The sequence below is a fragment of the Malus domestica genome, chromosome 04 (genome assembly GCF_042453785.1).
Source record: "Malus domestica chromosome 04, GDT2T_hap1".
Classification (NCBI taxonomy): domain Eukaryota; kingdom Viridiplantae; phylum Streptophyta; class Magnoliopsida; order Rosales; family Rosaceae; genus Malus; species Malus domestica.
In genome coordinates, this window is record NC_091664.1 from 18,818,290 (window position 1) to 18,843,594 (window position 25,305).

The window sequence follows — 25,305 nt, forward strand, 5'->3', positions numbered from 1 at the left end:
GTTATCTTGTTGATCCGAAACCTGTTATTTTCATGTCTTTTTCACATCGTGTCAGAAATTGCCGGGTCTAACTTCATCCATCCATCTTGTACTTTACAAGGCTGCAGCAAAAAAATAATTCATTTAGAATCTGCTAATGTTTAGGCATCTAGCAAGTGATGAACTGCTTTAATAGGTAGGGCATTTATTTTTAACTCATTGTGTTCCAAACTCAAATATAAATTAGTATAGAATACCATTTACACTCGTAAAAATAAAATTTTCTAGGCAGCTATTACCTAAAAGTATCATCAGAGCACCAAGCACATAATCCTAAATGATAAACCCACCAAAGCATTGTTTGGTGGAATGAAAGACACGTGTATTAAAGACAGGTGTACTACTGGCCAAGTAAACGTAGCCTTTGTTCCTGCGGTTTTCCACAACTAACTTTGCATGTTCATCTCATCATCTCTCCCAATACAAACCTTCGGCCACAAACAAAAAGCCAATAATAATTCAGTGAATTAATAAGATGGGATCCGAGACATTCCTAGAAGTCTTGTGTGCCATTTTTCTTCCACCAGTTGGTGTCTTCATTCGCTATGGCTGCGGGGTAAGTCACATCATTCTTACCATTTGTATTGAGATCGAGTTCTTTTACATTTACTATCTCAACTAGCGATCTAGTAATCTATCTAACCGAAGTTAGAATTTGTGATGCACACATTTGAGAGAAGAAAAAAAAAATTATCATTAGGTACATACAATTATGTATCTATCTTCATTCGGTAATTTGAATGAGTTAGTTTCAAAAGTTACGAGGAAAAACAACTTTTGTTTATAAAAATTATGTGGTTATATTTCAGTCACATGATTAGAATTCATTGCATATAGTTTTATCTCTATCCTCACGTGGCTAGAGATAGTACAAAATAGTTTTATCATCGTCATTTTTATTTTGGGATATTGCAGGTGGAGTTTTGGATTGCCGTATTGCTGACGCTGTTTGGATATATACCAGGAATTATATATGCAGTTTATGTCTTGGTTGTATAAACTTGCTAATTAATTATTCAAGTTTTTATTGGATCAAATAAATGGCTTGTTTAGTTATAGGTATTAGATATAGTACAATGTACATTCATTTTTAATTAGTGATCAATTTGTGTGATGTGTGATCTGATGGACATATTTTAAGATCAAAGTCTTTCATTTTTGTCAAGTTTTCATCTCCCGCATGCTTATAAAAAACGCAAGAAGGTATGGGCTGAATGAAGCTTTGTGAATTAACCATCACGGGTGTTTCAGTAGTTGGGGAGAATTTCAGGCACACGTTGGTCTTGAGTTCGATTTCTAGTGTTGATGAATTACACACGATGTTGGTAAGAGAAATGCTAAAATGTCTCTGTAAATCTTTCCATAAAACTTACACATTATACATGTTTAATACTAATTGAATATTTTTTTCATCATTTCTTTTCTGATCAACGGATTCAAATTTGAAATTTTTTTTATACTGAGAAAAAAAAATATTACTAAACTCGAGCTACAGTAATACTGATATGATGATAGTGACAATATAAAACAATCATAATGCAAAATGCAAGTTCGTTAAGCAAAGGCATTATTTTGTTTCCTTAGCAGTTGGAGAAATGATGTAATTTACAGACAAAGATCCCCACCTCCACCCTCCTTCCCTATCTCATTTTGATCATTGTACAAGCAACAAACCAATTTACGTATAAAAAATAAAAAACCTAATCGGATGAATGGATGACTGGGCTATGATACATCAAGTTGTTGTGGACATGTACGTACTAAATGCCCTCTCCCTTTCAGAGAAGTCTTAAAGTTAAAACAACAACCGAAGCCTTAGTTTCTAGTGCAACTTTTGAGCAATGAGTGCGACTTTCCCTTTGCTTTTCCAGATCGATCTTTTGCTTTTACCTCGTTCTGTTCGAGGATATGAACAAAATTATAACCTATTTTTATGATATTTATAAACAGGCGACCTTTTGCTTCCACTTACGTTTGACATGATAGAATTAAAGAAATGAATGCACCATTCTTTAATTTATATCGACTCATGCCATGCACACTGCGAGGACACTTGACAACGCTTTGATATAATGGGAAGGCTATCTTCTTTGTTTTTTTTTGCATTTTTATAAGCTTTTATTGTGGACTAAGTTGGTTGCCCATGTGTGCGTTTGGTGAATCCTACCTTTGGATATACTGTGGGTCTTGCTTGCTTCAATAATAAGTGTGATTCAATAATAAGGAATCGCACGCCTGCGTACGAACAACTGATTGTAGCATTAGCACAAGATAATTTTGTGTTTGGTTATTCATACGAGGCACCAGACACAAGGAGGATGAGAGGTTTTGTGTGTGCAGTAAGACGATCACGTGGTCTCTGGGCGTTCACACCTAAGAATTCACTCAATGCTGTTACTTCAAAAAAATTAGAATGCTCAAAGCAAACATATACTCCATCCTAACACGAGAATATAGTGATAATAAATAACAATACTGAGATCTATGAGTTTGATCATTGGAATGACCGATTGTAGCAATAACACGAGAGAATTTTGTGTCCGAACACTTGTTTAGGGCATTAGACAAAAGGACGTAGGTTCACAAAGGAGGGGGGGGATTGAGCACTTTGAGTGTGTGATCAGAAAACAACATGATCTACCCATGAATTTCTCCAATAACGCTACGATTCATCATGCAGAAGGAACTATTTTCTAAACCAAATGCATTACTCCTTAATAACTGCACTGACTTGACAAAGCTAGAAAGCCTATAGTTTGAGCATACTAATAACTGCAAGTACAAAGTGGTTTGCCCATAATTGGTGCAATTTTTTTTTGTTGGGTGGGGGGGGACCCCATGGAAGAAAGGACCTAACTAGTTAGCTAATTACCAGCCATTTGTGTCTCGTAAACCCTAAGTAAAAGACTTAGCACATGTGATGGTTGAAAATGCATCCATAGCCTAATCAATCTATGTCTTATCAGTCATTATATATCAGTTGCATTGATCGGTTGCATTGACCAAACAAGAGTCCTAGGTCAAAGGAAGGACAAGAAAGTTCCAAGTAACAATTGGGGATCAACAAATTGGTGAGTTTATAGCATCCAATGGGCTCTAAAACCATTGAAGAAAACTTGAAAAAATTGAAGCTTTGAAACCATTGAAGAAAACTTGAAAAAATTGAAGCTTTGACAAATCCAAGTGTGTCCCAATTGCTTGTGCAAACCAGCCGTTTAGAGCTGTGGATATGTGAAGGATGATATGCCTTAATTCAATGAACTAAATTGGAAACATGGGAATTGAAAACTGAGAAGAACTAACATCTCTTCATTATTTTAAAGTAGTTATAATTTGAAAGTCTTATAAACACTATTGAAAATTGGGGTCATGAATAATCTCCGAACCTAATTAATCATGAATCTTTATTAAGTAATATTATTTCTGTCACCCCTAAGCTCTTTCACACTGGGCAGAAATATTGGGTTTGATTCTAATTTTATAAGAATCAAACTCCTGCAGTAGAACACAAAATTAGTTTTATGGGAGTAAAGGTTGGGGATTATAAAATAGTAGAAAAAATAGATGGGTTCCACTATGTTAAAATGTCCCACATCGACCGTATCAATGAGAAAATAAGAGTTTTAATATCATAACCCCACTTCAACTAACATCGAGGCCTTTTGTGATAAAACCTCACACCTGACGGATTGTGTAGGTGGTAATTACTAAGTTGGGAACAATATCGGTGTTGTTAGAAGTGGGCCGTATGGTCCGTCTCTTTGATAATTATACATGGTATCGGCCAAGGAGCGAGCCCGTACTATACTGCCACATGATGGGTGGGTCCCGTGTGTAGGGTGGCTCCACGTGGTTGTCGATGTGTGGATCTCCCATGTGTGACCCAATGTGTTGAAATGTCCCACATCGATCGTATCAATGAGAAAATAAGAGTTTAAATATCATAACCTCACTCCAACTAACATGTGGAAACAAATTATTGGGATTACCTTAAGGGTTGGTTTGGTATTGTTTGATAATTCTACATGGTATCGGCCAGGGAGCGGGCCCGTACTATACTGCCACATGATGGGTGGGTCCCCTTGGCCCCGTGTGTAGGGTGGCTCCACGTGGTTGTCGATGTGTGGATCTCCCATGTGTGACCCAATGTGTTGAAATGTCTCACATCGATCGTATCAATGAGAAAATAAGAGTTTAAATATCATAACCTCACTCCAACTAACACCTGGAAACAAATTATTGGGATTACCTTAAGGGTTGGTTTGGTATTGTTGTGCTTTGAAAAAAAAACTATTTTTGCTGTGCTATGAAAATAAGCACATTTTTGCTGCTTCACGTTTTTAACTTTTTTTCACCCAAAACTGTGAAAATAAGATGTTTTTAAGTGTTTACCAAATATTTTTTTTAGCTCAGTTTTTTTTATACCCACTTTTTATAAAAGCACCTCAGTACCAAACCAGTACGAGTACGCTATATATAATCACTAATCCACCCCATTTTTTGGATGTTGGAACTTGAATTAAGCTTTGCTCTTCACCCCAAACCAAAACTATTTGGGTAGCTGTAGCAATCACATAAGGTATACCCATGTGATTGGGGCGTGAAAAGCGTGTGAATTAATAGGCGCGTCAGGCATTGCTTTGTTCTGCTGCTCGCTTCCCTCCCTCCGCTGACAAATACAAAGAAATGGAGTAAAAGAGTGTCACTCACTTGGGAAATGGACACCCAGAAGCAGCTACCAAGCAAGCTCTAGGGTTTTCTGGCATTTTCAAAGCCAACATCTGCTAATTAGTACTATCCAACCTTTTGCAATATTAGCCACCCCAGTGAGAGGCAGAGATCTTTCTGGTAAGACCAAATGTCATGTTTTTTAATTATGTGAACGATATTCTAATTTAATCTAAACTAGGGAGCGAGGGATTCAAATTATATTTTTGTGTCATGGTTTTCATTGCAAAACTTTTCCCATTTTTATACTATCCTTTCAACTTGATTTTACTCTTATTTGTTCCCTTCTGTTGAAAATGTGTTTCCTTTTCTGGGTTTCAAGAGCTTGTTTTAGCCTATGAATTTCTGGGTCGTGTTGCCTTTTTATTGAAAATGTGTTAACTTTTCTGGGTTAATAGCCTTTTTCTGGGTTTAAAGAGCTTGTTTTAGACTGAATTTATGGGTTCTGTTGCTTTTAGTTTGTTGTTACGTTATATTTGTTTTTTGGTTTAATTTACATGTTTGGGAACTTGTGGTTCTGAATGAAAATGTGGGTTTGTGGTATTTTAGCTCAAAGTCTCTTACTTTGCAAGCTCTGGTTTCAAATGCAATCTCTGGTTTTTTTAAGAGTTACTGGAGAAGAAGAGCTTAAGCTTCTTCCTTTTCCTTAGTTTTTTTCTTTTAAAATGTTTTGGTCCAGAACATTTCTTTTTTCCTATTTTGCTAACCATGAAGCTCTGTTCCCAGATTCTCTCTTTAAGTTATTCATGTATTAATTTTCTGTAGATCTGTTGTTCGAATCCATTGTTTCGTAAATCTATGGGTTTCATTAATATATTGGTTCTGTAATTTACTATAATTTAAGAACACTTCTAATTTCATTTGCTTGCATTGCTGCTTTTTAAGGATATTATGTCCTAGTTTTTAATTTGCAGAAAAGGTTAATCAAGAAATATTTGGGTTTTTCATCAAACAAACAGAAATGGGGTTCATCTGTGCTCTGCTGGGCCCAGTATGCCCACAGTTAATCAGCTATTAACACAAAGACCCTCCTTTAATCATTGGCAATTTGGCATTATTGATGCAAAGTAAAAATTAACAAGCGGCAATCAGACGTGGCTAACTTTTGCTGGCCCCTTGTGTCTTAAATCATTTGTTTGGAACATAGTATAAAGGTGGGCAAAGGAGAAGGGCAATTGAAAAGGTTGTGATATAGCTTGCTTAATGATACTCAATGAATCTTGAAGCTGCAGCTTTCTTTCTTACATACACACACACACACACACATATATCTATTGACTGTTTTGTGGGATTGGTTGGTAGTAGTGGTGTTAGTTTTAGTGGGATTTCTTTGAAGGCAGGTATTTGTTTGTTTGTTGGGTTTTGTAGTAAAAAGGGATCTAAGGTGGCCATCTTTTGTGAGCCATTTTTCTTGTGTTTTTATTTGCATATATATATATATATGTATGATATTCTCTTTGATGTTTCTCTCTCAGCCAATGATTGTTTCTCTGAACTACTTCAGGTGTTGTGGGTCAGGGGATTTGAAAGGGAGATCGAATTAGGACAACACAATCAGCGGTTATAACAAATAGATGTCGAAGATGCAGACACCAAAAGCAAAGTAAGATCAACATCTATTTGCGTCTTTTATAAGAACATTAACATTTGTTTGTTTAATGTTGTAGTGTGCTAATAATCACTATTAGTCTTCGAATCTTATGTCCTTTTTTGCAAGTATTTTGAAACATTGGCCGTAAAAGCAACGGCGACACAATAAGGTAAGAAAACGAAACAGGATAGTCTTTAGAGTGATACATATCGTATTTGTATTTGGCCAATGCGGAATTCGTGCTATGTGCCAGTATCACCAGAATTCGTGTTATATTGTAAGAATCTTTTTTCTTTCCCTTTTCTGCCTAAATTATTCTCGCACTGTATCTGAAAGATCCTTGTTGGAGTTAGACTGCTATGGAATTTCTTCGTCATTTTCTAGTATATATCTAAGAAGCAGCTTGAGCAATGCTTGGGTGACTTATGCTTAATCAGTCCAGTTATGGGTGAATCCACTTGAAGCAAAATTGTATTTGCATCTATAAGTTGAATCTATCTTTTTTTTGTGTTTCGTGTTCTTGATGCATCAATTTGTGCAATTTCTCTTTATTTTTATTTTTTGATGCATGTCTTCTAATATTTAAATGCCTTTCCTAATCGATAGCAGAACTGGCTCTTTGGAAGTGCCTCAAAGGAGATCTCCAGTAACACCTCGAACTACCAAGACACCTGGATCAGAGCCTGATTCGATATCTTCTCCAAATATGGCAAAGAGGACTCCGAAAAACAGAAGTCCAAAAGTCATTGAGCGCAGGTCACCACAAAGCCCAGTACCTGAGGTATTCTTTTTGAGAACTTATAGCTTTGTGAATTATGGAAGGTTCTCTAGTGTTGCTTCTTATCATACTTGGAATAGCTAATGCATCCAAAACTGTTGAAGTGTATTGATCGTCTACCCTTTGATATGAAAATATCATAGTTTTAATTAGTTTACTGCCCCTTTCTCTTGTTTTGAGCTTCAGAAAAAACAACAGAAAAGAGTTTCAGAGTTGGAAACACAACTTGCTCAACTCCAAGAGGATCTGAAGAAGACAAAGGACCAGTTGAACTCAACTGAGTCACTGAAGAGGCGATCCCAGCAGGAGGCTGAAGAAGCGAAGAACCAGATATTAGCCATGTCTGCGAAGCTTGAAGAATCCCAACAGCAACTTATGGAACTTTCTACTTCTGAAGATGCTCGTCTTCAAGAACTTCGTATACTGTCTCAGGATCGGGATAGAGCATGGGAGTCTGAACTTGACGCTGTCCAACAGCAGCGTGCTATGGATTCTACTGCCCTGGCTTCTGCTATGAATGAAATTCAGAAGCTAAAGGGACAGCTCGAAAGGGTGGCTGAGTCTGAGGATGCCCAAAACAGGCATGCAGAGTCAGCATATGGTGAGATCCAGACCTTGGGAATGGAACTTTCCGAAACTTTATCTCTGGTTGAGAAATTGAAGACTGAGCTCAATGAATGCAAAGAATCTGAATCCCAGGCCCTAGAAGTTATACAAAGCACTCATATGCAATTGGAAGCCGCAAATGCAACCATAGAAATGCTCAAATCGAATGGGATGAAAGCCATGGAATCTTACAACTCCCTACCATTGGAGTTGGAGCAATCCAATGCTCGAGTTAAATCACTGGAGGGTCTTGTGAGCAAACTTCAAGCAGAACTGATTAATAGGAACGGAAATCATTTGGTAAACTCTGCAGACAATGTAAAACTTGTCAAGGAAGGTGAAGAAAATGAAGAAAGAAAACAGTTACAAGCAGAACTGAATTCTTTGAAATCCGAAGTGGGTCAATTGAGATCTGCATTGGATGCAGCTGAGGTCAGGTACCAGGAAGAATACATACAGAGCACATTGCAGATTAGGAATGTGTACGAGGAACTTGACACTGCGAAATCTGAAGCGTTGGAGAGGGAAGCTGAGCTGGCAGCAGAAATGAAGAAAGCAAAGGATCATATTGAAGACTTGAGAGCACAGCTAATGGATAAGGAAACTGAATTAGAGAGTACATCAGAGAAAAATGATGGGGTTGCCGTGAAAATTGAGAAAAGTATAACTGAAAATGAATCCAAAATTGCACTGGAGCTAAAGAAGTCGGAGACTGTAATGGTAGAGTTGAAGGCGAGTTTGTTGGATAAGGAGACAGAATTGCAGAATATAGCTGAGGAGAATGAAATGCTCAAGATGGAACTTAAAAACAAGGAAACGGAGAGGAATAAAGTTAATGACGATGCTGTTGTTTCGGCAGAAGCTGCAAGGGCTGCAGAGCGAGAGGCTTTGATGAAACTTGGCTATGCGACAGAGGAAGTACATAAAAGTACCAGGAGAGCCGCACGGGTGACTGAGCAGCTGGATACAGCACAGGCTGCAAATTCTGAAATGGAGGCTGAGTTAAGGAAGTTAAAGGTGCAGGCGGATCAGTGGAGGAAGGCTGCTGAGGCAGCTGCTGCCATGCTTTCAACTGGAAACAATGGGAAACTTGTCGAGAGAACAGGTTCTCTTGACTGCAACAACTACAATCCCTTGAGTTCACCTTATTCAGAAGACATGAATGATGACTCGCCGAAGAAGAAAAACGGGAATATGTTAAAGAAGATCGGCGTCTTATGGAAGAAGGGCCAAAACTAGTCGGAATTATGGGACAAGTTGCTTATCATTGCTCGTTATTATTTTGTTGGATTCAGTATGTTCTGTTGTAATCTTGACAGGTATTTTGGAGGGTACCCAAGTTTCGTATGGAGGTAAAGACCATGTTTGCAGACTGTATGTGGAAACTAGCGAACTTTTTAGAAGTCCTATCTCACCTGATGTATCGCTATGGATTAGACTTGATTAATGTTGTATTTTACTTTGAGTATTTCCATATATGTTAATTAAAGCACAATGCAGTTCGTATTTCATTACCATTCAAGGTTGCATTATGTTAATATTGACCTAATGCATCCAGTCCCTTGTAACGAACGGACCTTCCGGATTCAAACCGGACACTGTCCCTTTTCAGGACTAAAGGGTTCAAAATGCACAAGCATCTTTTCGCCTTTGCGCTAAATCTTCCGCCTTGTCACATAAAATCCGGGGTATGCTTTGTGTTGTTTCAAGTTTTGCATCTATGTTTCAAGTTAGAAAGATGAAGAAAGCAAGTGGTGGATTACCCTAGTGGATAGGACATTCCTCTTCAAATCACTTGGTCTCGGGTTTAAACCCTTTATGGCTCCTCTCCTTAGTGTAGCTTGGAGTTAGAGTAGTAATATCGCTTGTAACGAAAATTTAAAAAAAAAATGATGAAATGGATAACAATAGAAGAATATTTTGAGGGTCAGCTTTAAGCAACCTTCTCCTATAAATATAATAAAACGTAATTGAGAATTCTAACCTCAACGATAAAAGCATATGCTTCTCTCAGCAATCATGGGTAACAAAAGACCTTAGCATGAAATATTGTTCTCATTAATGATGGATATCAAAAGACCCGAGCATGCATAAATTATTATGCCGTCTACTAAAAGCAAATTAAACACAAAATATTTGGAGTTATTTTAATTCTTGGCGGAGAATTAGATGGAGATCTCAACCATAGAATACAAGCTGGATGGATGAAGTAGAAGAGTACATCCGGCGTGTTGTGTGACCGCCGTATGCCACTGAAGCTCAAGGGAAAATTTTATAGGACGGCAATAAGGTCGGCAATGCTGTATGGCACAGAATGTTGGGCGGTGAAGCATCAACACGTACACAAAATGGGTGTAGCGGAGATGAGGATGCTTTGTTGGATGTGTGGGCACACGAGAAATGATAAGATTAGGAATGAGGATATCCGAGGTAAAGTATGAGTAGCCGAAATTGTAGGAAAGCTGAGAGAAAATCGGTTACGATGGTTTGGACATGTGCAAAGAAGGCCTACTGACGCTCTGGTTAGACGATGCGACTACGGGACAGAGGTTCAGGGCCGAAGGGGTAGAGGAAGACCTAGGAAAACTTTGGAAGAGACTCTAAGAAAAGACTTAGAGTACTTGGATCTAACGGAGGACATGACACAAGACCGAGCACAATGGTGTTCTAAGATTCATATAGCCAACCCCACTCAGTGACTTGGATTTTTCAAGTCTCCAACCGAGAAGTTTTCCTCACTCGGGAAATTAAGGGAACACTACCTCAACCTACATGCTCAACTCACAAAGCTTTAACATACAAGCTTCAACAAAAGAAGAATTCAACGAACTTAATGAAGAAGGCTTTGGTGTATTTAACACAATACGTTGAAATGAAGCAAAACTTATTTATTGATATCTCCGATAAGTTACAAATATGTACATATACATGAGTCAAAATAAACAAACAAGAGAGAGCCTTCACAAAGGTTGCTTAGGAGAAGTCTCAGCAGTCGGTAGAGCCCCAGAAAGAGAAGGTACCGGAGGGTGATCATTCGGAGCCTTAGTACTGGACAGAACCCTAGAAGGAGGAGGCATCGGAAGTTGATCATTTGGAGCTTCATTACGCGGTACAGCCCCAGAAGACAAAGGCAATAAATGTCTTTGGAACAAACCCACAAACCTCTGATGATCAAGTAAAATCTGACCATCAGATTCCTTCATCTGGTCAAGCTTCCTCTTCATGTTTGTAGCATAGTCATGTGCGAGCCGGTGCAACTGTTTATTCTCATGCTTGAGCCCTCTAATCTCTTGTTTGAGACTTATCACTTCAGCCGCCAATGATTCAACTTGGCGGGTTCGAGCAAATAGGCGTTGGGCCATATTAGACACATAACCTGCACACTAAACATTAAGAGCCAGAGAATCCTTAACAGTGAACTCATCAAACCGTTTGGAAAGTAGTGTGTTATCTTTGGGTGTAAGAAGATTCCTGGCCACCACCGCAGCGGTCATATCATTCTTCATCACGGAATCCCTAACGGTAAGAGGACCAGTAGGGGATAAGAAGGATGGGCGTCATATATAGTCTGGAGAAGGCGTGTCTGCCTCTTCAACAAGGTTCAAGTCAAAACGACGGTCGGAGGGGCCAGACATTTTCAAAGGTGTTGAAGAGAGAAGAGGTCGGACAAATCAAGATCTTAGAAGTGCAAGAATGGAGCTTCTACTGGTGGAGATTCAAGTGTGCTTTGGAACTTAATGCCAGCCTCTATAAAAATCTGCACTCGACGGAGCTTCAGAAATCGAAGAGGCGCTTGCTCAGAAATTGAAGAGGCGTTTACTTTCTCAAAAGTTGGGCTGCTCAGAAACCACGAGGGCCAATCTCAGAAATCGAAGAGGCGTTTGCTTTCTCAAAAGCTGGGCTGCTCAAAGACCACGAAGGCTGATCTCAGAAATCGAAGAAGCGCTCGCTTTCTCAAAAGCTAGGCTGCTCAGAGACCACAAGGGCCGATCTCAGAAATTTGAAGAGGCACCTGCTTTTTCAGCCTTGTCAGCACCTGTCACATGCACACTCAGCTTTGGGAAATTACGGGCATTCTGTCGAAGATTTCTGGTAAAGTATAAAGCACGTGAATCTTAATGTTCAATCATCCACTTTCCACACGCAACATCAGCTCATGGGTACCACAGATAACTTTGCCAAAGATCTCTGACAAAGTTTAGACATGTGAAGCTTGCAGCTCCCACTACATCGCTATGACCAAGAAGGGTAAAAGAATAGCAAAGAAACAGCACTAACAAAGTTTAGACACATAAATTTTGAAGGTCTAGCTACCATATTATTACCCACAAGGGTAAAGGAACAGTACCACTACTGGATAATTGGAAAGTCCCTGTGTGTCAACCTCTGTGCTCCATGACAAAGTAGACTAGCAAACATGCCCAACCTTTACTCATAGTCGAGAAAACACTCCCAACAAGATTGTTTACTCCAAACTTGAAGAGGCACCGCCCTCCAAATCTCGAGAGTCAGACTCCCAACATAATTACTTTCTCAAAAATTGAAGAGACACCGCTCTCCGAATCTCGAGAGCCAGACTCCTAGCAGGATTGCTTTCTCAAAAATCGAAGAGGCACCGTTCTCCGAATCTAGAGAGCCAGATCCCCGACAGGATTGCTTGTTCGAAAACCGAAGAGGCACCGCTTTCTCAACTTAGAGAGCCAGATCTTCTTGGATAAAGCTTGTCTGTAATCTTCACACGCAACATCAGCTTTCCAGATACCACAGACCACTTTTTCAAAGTGCTCTGACAAAGTTAAAACACGTGAAGCTGGCAGCTCCCACTACAGGGCTATGACCAAGCAGGGTAAAAGAATAACATTACTACTTGTTGTTAAGGATACTCCTATATATGTCGACCTTCATCCTCAACGGACAGGCAGACCTGCAAAAATGCTCAACCCTTCCTCATATCTAAGAGGGCACTCCCAACGAAGCCTCACGAAATACTCAGCTTTCTTTCCCCCTCGATAATACCTCTGCATACAAGCTACACCAGAGCAAAAATATTTCATATCATCAGGGTTAAAAGCAAGAGTATCCCATATCATGATTTTTCCCTATCTTTTCCTTTTGCCTTGTTCTTACCTGCAAGACAAAGAAAAAAAGAGCAATCAGTCAGCACTTGGAATCAAGCTTTCAGTCAGGAACTGACTGCTTGGAACCCCTTACCTGATTACCTACCTGTCATTGCTCTCGAGTAATCATCTTCAACATCTTATGCTTCCAAAGAAGATACCACATCTGTTTGAGGAACAGATAGGGCAAATGAGAAGGATACAAGGAAGCATGTGGAGACAAGCGTAACAGAACACGTGCCGATACATCCACTACTCTGTCAACAGCAAAAGTATCCCATATCAGCAGGGTCGAACGTACTCTAGATTTGATGGACTTGTTTTGACCTTCAAATTCCTCAGTCAGCCTTATACTCTAGAGGAAACCAGAAAACCCTTCAACCCAGTTCAAGAATAAGCCTGTGGAAAGTTACTTCTTCAAAAGAAAAAATATCTCATATCATCTCTTTTCTTTTTTCTTCTCTTTATCCTTCATGCTGCCTGCAAGATAGAGATAATGAGAACAATCAGCCGGAACTCGAAATCAAACTTCTGATCTGGGACTGATTGCTTAGAGCTCTGATTGCTTACCTTATCTGTCATCTCTTTCAGCAGATCCCCTAGCTCGGCGACTTAAGGGACTCCTACTACATGGTTTGTATCGCGCTTGACCAAGCCTGAAACTACAAGTAAGCTTCAAGTGAAATTGATACATTACCTTGTGCATCTCCAACAATTAAAGATACCACCCTTGGATGGAGGAAGAGTACTTCCAGAGAAGATGCCACATCTACCTATGAGACAGATAAGGCAAGTGAGGACGATACCACACTTCGGTACTTAGAAGTTCGTGATTACTCAACGGCTTGTATCTTGCAAGTCCCCAACTGAGGAGCTTCCCTCACTCGAGAATTTAGGGGAGCACTGTTTGTACCATACTTGACCAATCTCGAAACTACCAAGCACCGATCAACGTTACACCATCAAGGACCCAGAAGAGTTTCCCTCCAACCATGAGGCCAATCACGAAGCAACATGTGTCGACATCAGAAGCCAATCATAGCACGACATGTGCCAACATCGGAAGCCAATCATAACACGATACGTGTCAATGTCAGAACAAGGTTAGAAACTCTCTTCTATAAAAGGAGATCATTCTCCCACAATATTTCCTAATGTCATTTGTACTAAATCATTCACTTGTACTCACTAAAGGAGAGCTTGAACCTATGTACTTGTGTAAACCCTTCACAATTAATGAGAACTCCTCTACTCCGTGGACGTAGCCAATCTGGGTGAACCACGTACATCTTGTGTTTGCTTTCCTGTCTCTATCCATTTACATACTTATCCACACTAATGACCGGAGCAATCTAGCGAAGATCACAAACTTAATACTTTCTGTTGTACCAAAGTCCTCACTGATTTTGTGCATCAACAATCCTTAAGTCCTTACCTTTTTGCGTTGGTAATGGATAAGTTAACATGATATATTCAAGATGATATTCCTTGGTGTATGCTTTTCCCAAACGATATAGTGTTGATAGATGAAACTCAGAAAGAGGTAAATGCGAAGCTTAACCTTTGGAGAGAAGTGTTGGAATCAAAGACAGAATATATGGAGTGTAATTTCAGTGCAAATGGAGGCCAAAATAAGATAGGGGTGAGGATTGGAGATCAGGAAATACCAAAGAGCGACCGTTTTCGCTACCTAGGATCTATCTAGCAAAAGAACGGAGAATTAGATGGAGACCTCAACCATAGAATACAAGCTGGATGGATGAAGTAGAAGAGTGCATCTGGCGTGTTGTGTGACCGTCATATGCCACTGAAGCTCAAGGAAAAATTTTATAGGACGGCAATAAGGCCGGCGATGCTGTATGGCACAGAATGTTGGGCGGTGAAGCATCAACACGTACACAAAATGGGTGTAGCGGAGATGAGGATGCTTCGTTGGATGTGTGGGCACACGAGAAATGATAAGATTAGGAATGAGGATATCCGAGATAAAGTAGGAGTAGCCGAAATTGAAGGAAAGATGAGAGAAAATCGGTTACGGTGGTTTGGACATGTGCAAAGAAGGCCTACTAACGCTCCGGTTCGAAGATGTGACTACGGGACAGAGGTTCAGGGCCGAAGGGGTAGAGGAAGACCTAGGAAAACTTTGGAAGAGACCCTAAGAAAAGACTTATAGTACTTGGATCTAAAGGAGGACATGACACAAAACCGAGCGCAATGACGTTCTAGGATTCATATAGCCGACCCCACTTAGTGGGAAAAGGCTTTGTTGTTGTTGTTTGTATTTTAATTCTTGGATTGAAAGTGGAGTTATGCTAAAGCTAAATCGAATATTAAATGAGAAATGATAAACACACATCTTTTTTTCTCTTTTTATTCACTTTTTTTTTTTATATCTTGATGTTGGATTAAATCAATTAAACATGAATAACGAACAAAATTAAACACGACTGTGCAGGCAGATGAGAAAAAGTGTGTTCATTTCCCATTCAAATTCTTTTGTAAATATATTTTTCTTCTCAATGCAGGAATATTTGGTCCCATTAAGTATTTGTTTGATTGGGATCAAATTCCTAAAGTATTTATTTTGACTTGATTTCGAACTTGTAGTTTGTTTGAAGGGATGTGCTATTCACACACCCATTTTTACTTCTCACACAACCTTTGTTAATTTCTTCCATTTGATCTTCTTTAATTCAGTCGATCTGATGGCCACAAATTAAGAGGGTGTGTACGAAGTAAAAAAGGGTGTGTGGATATCACACCCCTTGTTTGAATCTTGGAGGACTTGTTAGTAAGATCAAACTTGTACATACAATGCCTCACTCTTGTTATCAAATTTGAACGCCAACAGAAAATGGTATTTCTTATGTTGGATATAGCTTAGTATGATTGTAATTTGTACGGAGATTGCACAATTGCAGGGTAGTTCAGTAGGACATATGTTTCTCGTTCGTGTTTTGGAACTAGATGTGGAAGAATGTTGCAAACAAACGACAATCATGGGCACCTTCAAGGTAGTGAAATTCGATCTCCTGATGCTGTTTTTCAATTGTATGTCTTCTCATATGCTAGGGATTGGTTTCCTCTTAGTTTTTCGATTGCATCTCTTCTGAACGAAGAAGACTGAGAGCTTTGCGGTTTCTTTTGTGAAGAGCAAGACCACCAATGACAAGGGCAGGTTTAGAAAGGAAGAGATTGAGAGATTTTGCAGGAGGCGGAGAGGTAGAATGCTGAAAATGAGGAGGATAAGAGGAAGTTGGATGCCAAGAACTCCTCGAAAAATACACCTACAACCTGAGGAACATCGTCAAGGATGAGAAGGTTGATGGGAAATTGGACCCGGCAGACAAGCAGAAGATTGATTGAGCCAGTGATAAGATAAATCGAGACCGTACAACTGTACCAAAGGCAGTTAGGCAGGCTGCTACAAGCTTTGAATCCCTTGGAGAACTTATCAGCAAGATGAAGCTTGCATACACATTGTTCACGCTTCCTCCGTGGCAGAGGTATCAAACTGTATCAGTTTTTGTGTGAAAAAACTGCAATGATTTCAAAAATGCGCCATGAGGCACGCCAAGACGACTTTGGAGGCGGGGAGGGTGAAAAAGCCTCTACCGAGTGGGAGAAGGCGAAAGCTCGCCTAGATGTGGTCGAGGTGCGCCTTAGGGCGTCCTTGGGCGCTTTTTTTTATGGAACATCCTCTCAGCTTTCTTCGTTCGACACTCGAGTCCTCGACATCCTCGCCTTCTTCTTCTTCTCTGTGAAACACTCAACGCTCCTCTTCTCAGCATGACACCACCAACTGAGGAGCACCGCCACCGCCCAGCGAAGAGGGAAAGTGAGAGTGAGAGATGAGAGATGAGGGAAGAGGGAAAGCGAGCGAAGAGGGAAGAGGGAAAGTGAGAGAGTGTACCTAGAGAAAGAGAGTGGGTGGAGGTTGTACGTGGACCATATTAATGTTGCAAATTAATAGATATTAACGAGCGAGAGAGGGAAGAGGGAAAGTGGGAGAGAGAGAGAGAGTGTGTACCGAGGGAAAGAGAGTGGGTAAGGAATGTATGTGGATCATATTAATGTTGTAAAATGAATGGATATTAATGAGAGTAAAAATATGTTTGTCACATTTTTTTTATTTTTTATTTTCAAAGTATGTGGACCATATTTGGATGAATGATTTCTTTTTGTTTTTAGTTTTTTTTGTTTTTTTATGTTTGTGAGTTAAAATTGTTTATGACTTGTGCACTTTTGAATGACAAATAATATTTGTTCAAAGTATTATATTTTATATATGAAATAAAAATTATAGGACCCGTACCATAAGGGTTTGCCTCATGCCTTAAGGCTTTAGCCTAGATAAGGCTATCCAAGAAATGTCTCACCTACGTCTTCGCCTATTGGAAAATGAATTTTGTTTCTTATGCACCATAGATTTTACAGTTTTGACTGAAATAAAAATCTTATTTTTTCTTTACCCACTTACTACATGCACTACTGCCCTGCTTTGACGGCTTGATCTCCATTATTTGGTCGACAGATTAACAAATCAAGAGTAAATTTACTTAAAAAACAGATTCAAGTAACTACTGCCAGTGCCGAATATTGATTGGTCGACCACATTGTCAAAGTTACCTGGATGATAAGCTTCTCCTACTCCTCTATCAGCAACGATTCCGGCGGTAAAATGCTTGTACTAAACTTGGATTCTGAGGTTCCTGTTCTTGGGTTCTGCAAGCCAATATTCCTCTACTAAACTTGGATCCCAAGCTTTCTCTTCTACCGCTCCATCTTAAGCGATTCTACATGCTGCGGCCAAAGGCATTTCTTGGGTTTATTTAATTAACTCCTCTAACATACTTGAATTCAAAGCTTGCTCTCCATCAGCAACAACGACCCCAGCAGCAGTTGGCAGAGGCGCTTCTTGGAATTCTTGACCCAATAGTTCTTCTAGTTCTTCTAGTTCTTCTAATTTGGCAACGTTGATTGTCATTTTTTCGTTAACTTTCGCATCAATGTCATAAACATAAGCAGCAACATCATAACCGACCGTAAACTCATTGATCTGATCATGATCAAAAGCCACAAGATCATTAGTTAGACAAGAAGTGCCTTGTGGTCCTTCCTCCTCAACAGCATTGATCGCATTCATAATTTGTTTTGATCCCTCGTGATCATCATCTTTTAAAATCTTTTCGTCATCGCACTTCTTCTTCTTTGAACTCGTCGCTTGATCCTCTGAAGTTGAACACTTTCTCTTGTTAAGTGATCCGTCCTTCTTCCTCAGCCGACAAAGCACATAATCAAAATCATACCTAGAATCCCTGTAGTTCTTTCTATGACTGGCGAAAAGACTGTATTCGTCAAGTAACCACCTGCCGTTGTCCTCCGAGCCTTCATTCTTGTAACAGAAGGTTCTCTTTAGTCCAATGGGCGAAGGGCTTCCATCAGTCCCATTAACCCATGTGGCAACTGCCTTGCCAATATTCCAAGTACCTCCGCTTCCAATCTTTCGATCAATGTGGGAACCCATGGGGTTTAATTTCTTGAGCTCGGAGAAGAAATACAAGGATTGATCGGTGAGCTGAGCTCCTCCTTCATAGGCTTCCCAAATCTCAGAGGGTTCGGATCTGTTGCCAAAGAGATTGCACTCCTGTATGATGGTGTTGTATGGCTGCAGCAGTAGCAGCTGTCTGTTCGTCAGAAAGTCGCGGAGGAAGTGATGGATGAGTTCTTGATCGGTGGGTTTGAAGTGGAAACCGCACAGCACAAGGGAATGATTGTCCATTAACACCGGAGAGAGAGAGAGAGAGAGAGAGATAGATGGAAACCCCCGTTTCTTGATCTGTCTGTTAGTGTTTGCCCTTGCGTTTTGATCGGACAAAAGCAAGAGAGCAAGAGTGACGGATGGATAGATATATGAGTGGAATATTTATAGATATGGAGGGGGCAGTGAGTGAGGGTTTTGGTATAGGGTTAAGTAGTTGCTTGGAGAGTAAGAAACAGAAACACTCAGTCCCGAGATAGAGTCCTGACTCTTAGAAAATAGCCGTTACTCAATTTTTTTTTAACAAACTATATTATTTAGACGGGGCGGAGGAATGGGCTAAGTCATTACGCACTTTAACCACGTGTTTAATTTGGAGACGATTAAATTTTTCTCTTTTTTTAAGTTACCTTATTGGTTCAATTATGACTAATTGGGATGGAATTAGATACAAATTTCTTAATTATAGTGTTATTTCATTATGACCCAAACTTTGGATCCTTGTTAATATTAATATTAATTAGGATCAAAGTTTTTTTAGGACTGATATTAATTAATTGAAACTTTGGGACATTCCAATCGTTCCTTTTGGGAATTATGCTCACTCTTCTGTTCCGCCACGGCAAATGTGTCGTTTCTTTACATTTCGCATGAACTGAAGGTTTTGCTTGGCCTCAAATCTTGTAGCTGTTGATCTGCTACTTATCTGAGGTTTTTCATCTTCATTACAAAACTCAACTTGTGTCAAAATTCTGATATTCTCTTGGTAATTTTGACGAGTCTGTCTGAGACCAAGTACACGAAAAAGAACGTCCACAAAATTGCTTACAGTGGCTCGTATTGTGGATCCGCCCAGTTCACTTCAATTCATAGTTTGCCAAACAGGAACAAAAAAGAACGTCCACAACAAAACAAACACACTATAAATATATGACTTAATAATATCGAATAAGAGTACACGAAAAACCATTTAATTGGCAACTGAAGTGCGTTCTTCTTCTTGATATATGCACCAAAGAAACAATTTACAATGCAAAGTCCTACACAACAATCCTATGTAACATGACCAGCTTCTACGCTACTGCCCTAATTTCGGCTCGTTCTCCCTTCAGCACAGTTGATCCTCTTGAATCATCAACAAACCCACATGCTTTTTCCGGCCTTAATTTAAGGACTTACTCCATTTTGGCACAATCAATAAACATCATCTGAATCACAGTTCTAGCAGCACCAGCATTATCTTCACTAATGAAATTGAGTTGACAAGAGAGAATCACCAACCAGCATTTACTGAGTCTCTGTTTTTATGTTCATGGCATCTACTTGTTTGCTCAAGTCACCAACCTGATCTTCGAGATGGGATCTTTCCGTCTACTTGAAATCACTTGGTTCGTATGTTGCATCACCCATTTTATCAGAAAGGGTTATATTGTCAGCATCAAAAGTGGAACTTGTATCAAAGATAGTAGGGGACCCGCCATCAATAGGAGTGACTTTCGCAGCCTTCCCATGGGAATGAACCTTCGATTGTGGGCTCACTTTATCTTTCGAGAAAGCAGAGCTGTCCTTCAACTCTACAACACAGTTTTCTCGCTCATTAATGTCAATACCATGTCCTTCAGTTTCAACTTTCTCACCCTTCAAGCGATTTTCTCTGCCAGATTTATGAAGCCCTTTACTTGGAACTGTAGGAGAAACGCTGTTCCTTGAAGGACTAAGGACCTTCTTTGCAGCACTGGATGCTTGCTGGAGTGGTACTAGAGAATTAGGTTTCGTGTTAAAGGAGGTTTTTTGAGCATCAGGGGTCTTATTCCCCAATTTAGATACATTTCTAACAGCTTGAAGCTTTCCCACTTTTCCCTTGTTTTGTCCCGCACTCAGGCTAACATTTCGTGCCCCACTTTTAGGCAAGCCACTACGTATGACAGGATGAGGCTGCATACTTCCCTTCGGGGAGGACACCACTGACTTTGCCTACATAAAGTAAAATACCAGGTGGTTATTTAAAAGAGAAAACAAAAGAAAAGTAACAAGGTGATTTTGCTGACATAATTTTCATCACATTCACAAAAATGCTACTTTCAAGTTATTTAGCCTAGGCCTTTCATTAACAGTATAGTTTATCTTATTCAACTTAGGGAGTGACTGGAGATAATAATTTCCCATCTAGAACACAAGGATCAAAAGAAGCAAGGAAAAACAAACCCCATCAAAGAAGCCAATTTTGGGTGATGGCAATCGTAGTCCGGAAGGTTTTGAAGCTGGAGGAAGTGCACTATTTTCAGTTGAAGCTTTCACATCACAACGACGAAGCACCCCAGTCACCTGAGTTTCATCTCCAGTTGAGCTTTGATCATAGGCATGGTTCTCCAAATCCATAGTCTCTGGTGCATCACCTTCTACAGAACCGCTTTTGGAAGATCTTGTGTCAAGGCTAGCTCTTGGACTGTATGACGTTTTGTTTAAAGTTGAAATTGATGATGATGATGATGACGACTCTGAGGACCATGAGCGAGCAGGGGATGTAATAGTAAGCAGCTTTGTCCCAGGCACCTTGTTAGTTGACAGATGAGATTTTCCAGATTGACTTTTATTTCCTGGCTTAATTCGTGGTGGTGTTTTGCAGGTAGAACCAGAGGAAGGTGGATTGGAATCAGTTTTTCTTTTGGAGTTGAAGGGACCAATGTTGTTAGAAGTGCTGCCAGAATTATCAATTGAGGAAGAAGCTGCTTCTCTCTTAGTTCCAGGTGAAGCATCCAAGGAGGAAGATGGTCCAGGCCTAGGTAGAACTCGTGAACTTGAGGGTATTTTTGGCAATGGAGCCCCTCTACCTGCAGTGATCAAACTAGGATAAATGATTATTTTATATCATGTGTAAACACTTCTACCTTCAAGGGAAAAAATGAAGAAATATAATCAAATAGAAGGTCTTGTTACCAGTTGTGCTTTTAACGTTATCCTTTTCCATTTGGATAAGATTGCTACCCAGAGAAGCCCTCTTGGTTAAAGGTGTTGGGCTAGGACTAGGCTTCCCTAATAGCTTTGTTTGCTTCAGAAGGGAGGTTGCGTCTCGATGTACAGAAGCAGACTTCATTTAGAGAATATAAGTGATGCGTCAATTAAAAATATCATTATCAGATATATTTTTAATAATGTTTAAATGACTAAATCAGCATAAAGAAGAAATACGTTCTCTGTATCGTTGAATTCAAATAGCATTAAAGCTTGATAAGTTGGTTAAATTGTCGTTACAATATTACGAATAGATTGGTTTCCCAGTAGTATATGTTCCAGATCTAACTGCTTGTATGATTAGTGAGTCATTTGCATGGTATAGCATAATTAGCATTGATATCTGGACATGTAAACACGCCATCTAGAGTATATTTTGTTTTACATACCTGTGATACTACTGGACATGTAGATGGCTTTTTCACTTTCCCTGCTTTTTGCACACTAACAGTTGGCTTCTTAGAAGCAAGTCTAGGCATCACCTGAAACTCAACACATTATCTCAGATATTCTTACGATCGTATCAAGGAAACTGAAGCAGTCACGCATTAACTTGACATACCTTGTTTTGAGAAACAACATCTACACCCTTCGAAGCTGAAAAATGAAAGGGCCTGGTTAGTATGGAAAATAAGTCTCCTAAGAAAATAGGCTGGTATGAGAAGTGTGAAGGCAGTGGCACCACAAAGGTTTCAAAATAATTCCAGAGTTCCTCAACAGAGGAATATATGTTATATAGCAACACCACCTTTACTTCTCTAGAGAGAGAGAGAGAGAGAGAGAGAGAGAGAACGAGAGAACGAGAGGCTAAACAAAAGAATTGGTTAAATTCCCTCTATCCCATCAACTTCAATTTATTTCTACAGTTAGATTGTATCAAGAAAAGAGACAAAAAGAAAGAAACAAGTAAAAAGTGTGGCACTAAATTCCATTTCTGCTTCCAATCCTCTCCATCAAGCACAAATTTACGAGCTTATAAACTAGGCTAATTCACAAATTTATGAGGGTGTCCGATTAAACAAGAGATCACCGTTTGGTCCAAATCTTTGTCACACATGATCAGTATCGGTAGGTAGGTTTCGGGATTGGTGAAGTATGGTACAGACAAAAGTATACTTACAACTGCTATTGTTGGTTTCTGTTACTCCCAAACCATCTTTCATACTTTCATTCACTGCTTTGGATGCTTTACTTGATTTCTGGATTGAAGCTCTCACATCTTCAAACAAATTAGCCTCAATACTTTCTAGTGTCAAAGTATCACTTTCTAATGTGGAGATTGAATCAGAGGATCTGTGAACTTCCTCTTGAATTCCAGGTAACATCTTTTTCCCAGTCTTATCTCCTTCAATCATGCAAGACAGCTCCTCGGGATCCAGAACACCTGAATTCACAAAATGTTTATCCCCGCTATTAATTGGAATGCACATGACAGAAACAACCTAAATCACATTGCCCTAAAAACTTCTGAATATCAAATCTACACACAAGCGTACCTGCACTGGTGAAAAACGCACTATCCCAAGCTAAACTTTTGCGAAGATTATACTTCCCACTTTGCTTTGTCATTTCAGGTTCCAATGACTCAGAAGGTTCAGTTACTTGCTGGGTTAGCTCAAAATTTTCAGGCACGTCCTCTAGTTTGTTACCGGCCATACCCTCAAACAACTGAAAATTTCTGTTTTCCTGGTCTTCTGCATACCACATCACGAAAGATTATATTAAATGTGACACCAACCACAGAAATAATTGAAAAGCATTCAGTAACAATAACAGCAATCTGGAAATTGTGAAATTGCGAAGGGTACTTTTCTTTTCCTCTCATCGCTCCAGGCACAGCCTTTGCATTACATACTTGTACAGCATTACAAATTCAAGACTTGTGAGAAAATCAATTTTTCATGCTTCCATCACACAAACTTAAGCTTTCACTTTCTGATTTAATACTGAGCAAAAACAATTTCCCACCTTCCCCTTTTTCAATAAGAATACCGATGCCAACTTAATCAGGTATCGAATGAACGAAAAGAACAAAATGCACCAAAAATTCATATACTTTCAAACAAGAAGAAATCAGTTCAATTTCAACCATTCCGAGCATTGCGCGAACTAGATCAATATGCCTCCAGAAAAAGCTCCAATTACCTATAAATCCGAAAATAAATCGAAAAAATTCCAAATAAATCGTAAAATTGAAAGGACCTGAAATTGAAAACATGTTGTCTCCAGCAAAGGAATTGAGGAGCGAATCGTCCTCGGCCGAGACGTCGATAAGGCTAAGACGCCTCGATTGGCCGGCATCGGTCCTCTTGTTCGTCGACTCGGACTTGTCCATTTTGGAGCTCCAGCGAAATCGAATCGGATTGGATCGGGGTTGCTGCGGTGATGGAAAAAGCGCAGGTCGTTCTATGGAGAAAGTAAAATGAAGTGAAATATTTGAACAGCGAAGAAGCGGCGGTTCAAATTTGGAATTATAATAATTAAATAAATAAAAAGGGAGTTTTTGTTTTTGTTTTTGTTTTTGGGCAAAATAAAAAGGGAGTTTGTATGTGTGGGGAAGGATAATGGGAGCGTGTTGTGTATACTTTGCTCAGACCGGATTAATTTTGTTTTACTTATTGCATGGGCCCAAAAAGTTGGTGATAGGCCTAGATAAGACCCATACTCATTCGAGGTTTTTGTACACTACTCGGAGTATGCGATATATCGAGTGTTTTAATGATAAATTTTTATTTAAAAATATAAAATTAAGATCTAATGGTTAAAACATTTAAGATAAATTTTAATATAAATTGCTCGAAAAAAATATTGCTCAAAACGAGTGTTTTAATATAAATTTTGTGCGACCATTTCGCGCAATTTTTTAGTGCGACCATTATTATATTGTCAGACTTTTACTAATTCACATATTATATACAAATAGTTGATCTTACGTTTTTTTTACGGGAAGGGATTCCTATTTTTTGGAAAAAAAAGGGAATTAGTTGTATGATTTACTCCACATCGAATTTCAACGATCCAAACAGTTTATTTTGTAAGTCTCAATTCATAGATCATCCTTACAAAAATTCAATTCAATCCGAAACCATTTGCTTATTTAATTATCACGATGAAATTACATTGTTTCTTATAGAACAAAGTGTTCGTCAATTTTTTGAAGTCAATTAGATGTCTCAAATATTTTTGATTTGACTAATATTTCGCAAAGATTATGTATGAGGTGCAACTTGAAAAACAGACGGTTCAGATCGTTGAAGTTCGATGTGATGTGAGCCCCACAACTAATCCTCATTAAAAAAATGAAAGTCCATTCCTTTAAATGGAAGGGGATCATCTCCGGATCCACTTGTGGAGATCCTAGGGATCCCCACATCCTAATCATTTATCGTATATCATATAACCAGTTTTCATCAGATACTATTTGTGTTTAATTTTAAATAAAAAATGTCAAATAATTTATAACCACACGATACACGATGAATAATTAAGATGTAATCCTAAGATCCGGATGGGATCCAATTCCCCTTTAATCTATCATCTTCCAAAAACGAGGAGGGTTTTATGATTGATGCTCCCATATTCAAGGGGCGACATATTCACGGCTATGCTGGTCATCCTATTCTAGACAAAATGCAAGTTCTATACTTCTAGATAGTTTGCTAGAATTTTGGGA

At 39.2% G+C, this 25,305-nt stretch overlaps 3 protein-coding genes across 6 annotated transcripts; 2 read left to right on the forward strand and 1 right to left on the reverse strand.

Annotated features, from left to right (window-relative positions):
• The first annotated feature begins 417 nt into the window (after window positions 1-417).
• Window positions 418-1,204, forward strand: LOC103419311 (salt stress-induced hydrophobic peptide ESI3-like). Its single transcript, XM_008357421.4, has 2 exons — window positions 418-595; window positions 955-1,204. The coding sequence occupies exons 1-2, from the start codon at window positions 515-517 to the stop codon at window positions 1,036-1,038; spliced, it is 165 nt and encodes a 54-aa protein (XP_008355643.1). The 5' UTR covers window positions 418-514; the 3' UTR covers window positions 1,039-1,204.
• Window positions 1,205-4,544: 3,340 nt separating this feature from the next.
• LOC103411452 (interactor of constitutive active ROPs 2, chloroplastic-like) lies at window positions 4,545-9,259 on the forward strand. Of its 4 annotated transcripts, none has more exons than XM_008350080.4 (4): window positions 4,545-4,887; window positions 6,272-6,370; window positions 6,965-7,139; window positions 7,323-9,259. In XM_008350080.4, exons 2-4 carry the CDS (start codon window positions 6,342-6,344, stop codon window positions 8,979-8,981), a joined length of 1,863 nt encoding a protein of 620 aa, XP_008348302.2. In that variant the 5' UTR covers window positions 4,545-4,887; window positions 6,272-6,341; the 3' UTR covers window positions 8,982-9,259. The 4 variants fall into 4 exon arrangements, with proteins under 4 accessions (XP_008348302.2, XP_008348304.2, XP_008348307.2 ...); XM_008350082.4 differs by having other exon boundaries at window positions 4,546-4,887; window positions 6,968-7,139; XM_008350085.3 differs by lacking the exons at window positions 4,545-4,887; window positions 6,272-6,370 and adding an exon at window positions 6,385-6,527 and having other exon boundaries at window positions 6,968-7,139.
• Window positions 9,260-19,520: 10,261 nt separating this feature from the next.
• LOC103433288 (uncharacterized) lies at window positions 19,521-24,164 on the reverse strand. Its single transcript, XM_029101117.2, has 8 exons — window positions 23,835-24,164; window positions 23,129-23,326; window positions 22,753-23,016; window positions 22,195-22,229; window positions 22,022-22,114; window positions 21,558-21,708; window positions 20,826-21,451; window positions 19,521-20,594 (listed from the first exon to the last, which is right to left on the reverse strand). The coding sequence occupies exons 1-8, from the start codon at window positions 23,965-23,967 to the stop codon at window positions 19,992-19,994; spliced, it is 2,103 nt and encodes a 700-aa protein (XP_028956950.1). The 5' UTR covers window positions 23,968-24,164; the 3' UTR covers window positions 19,521-19,991.
• Window positions 24,165-25,305: the final 1,141 nt, after the last annotated feature.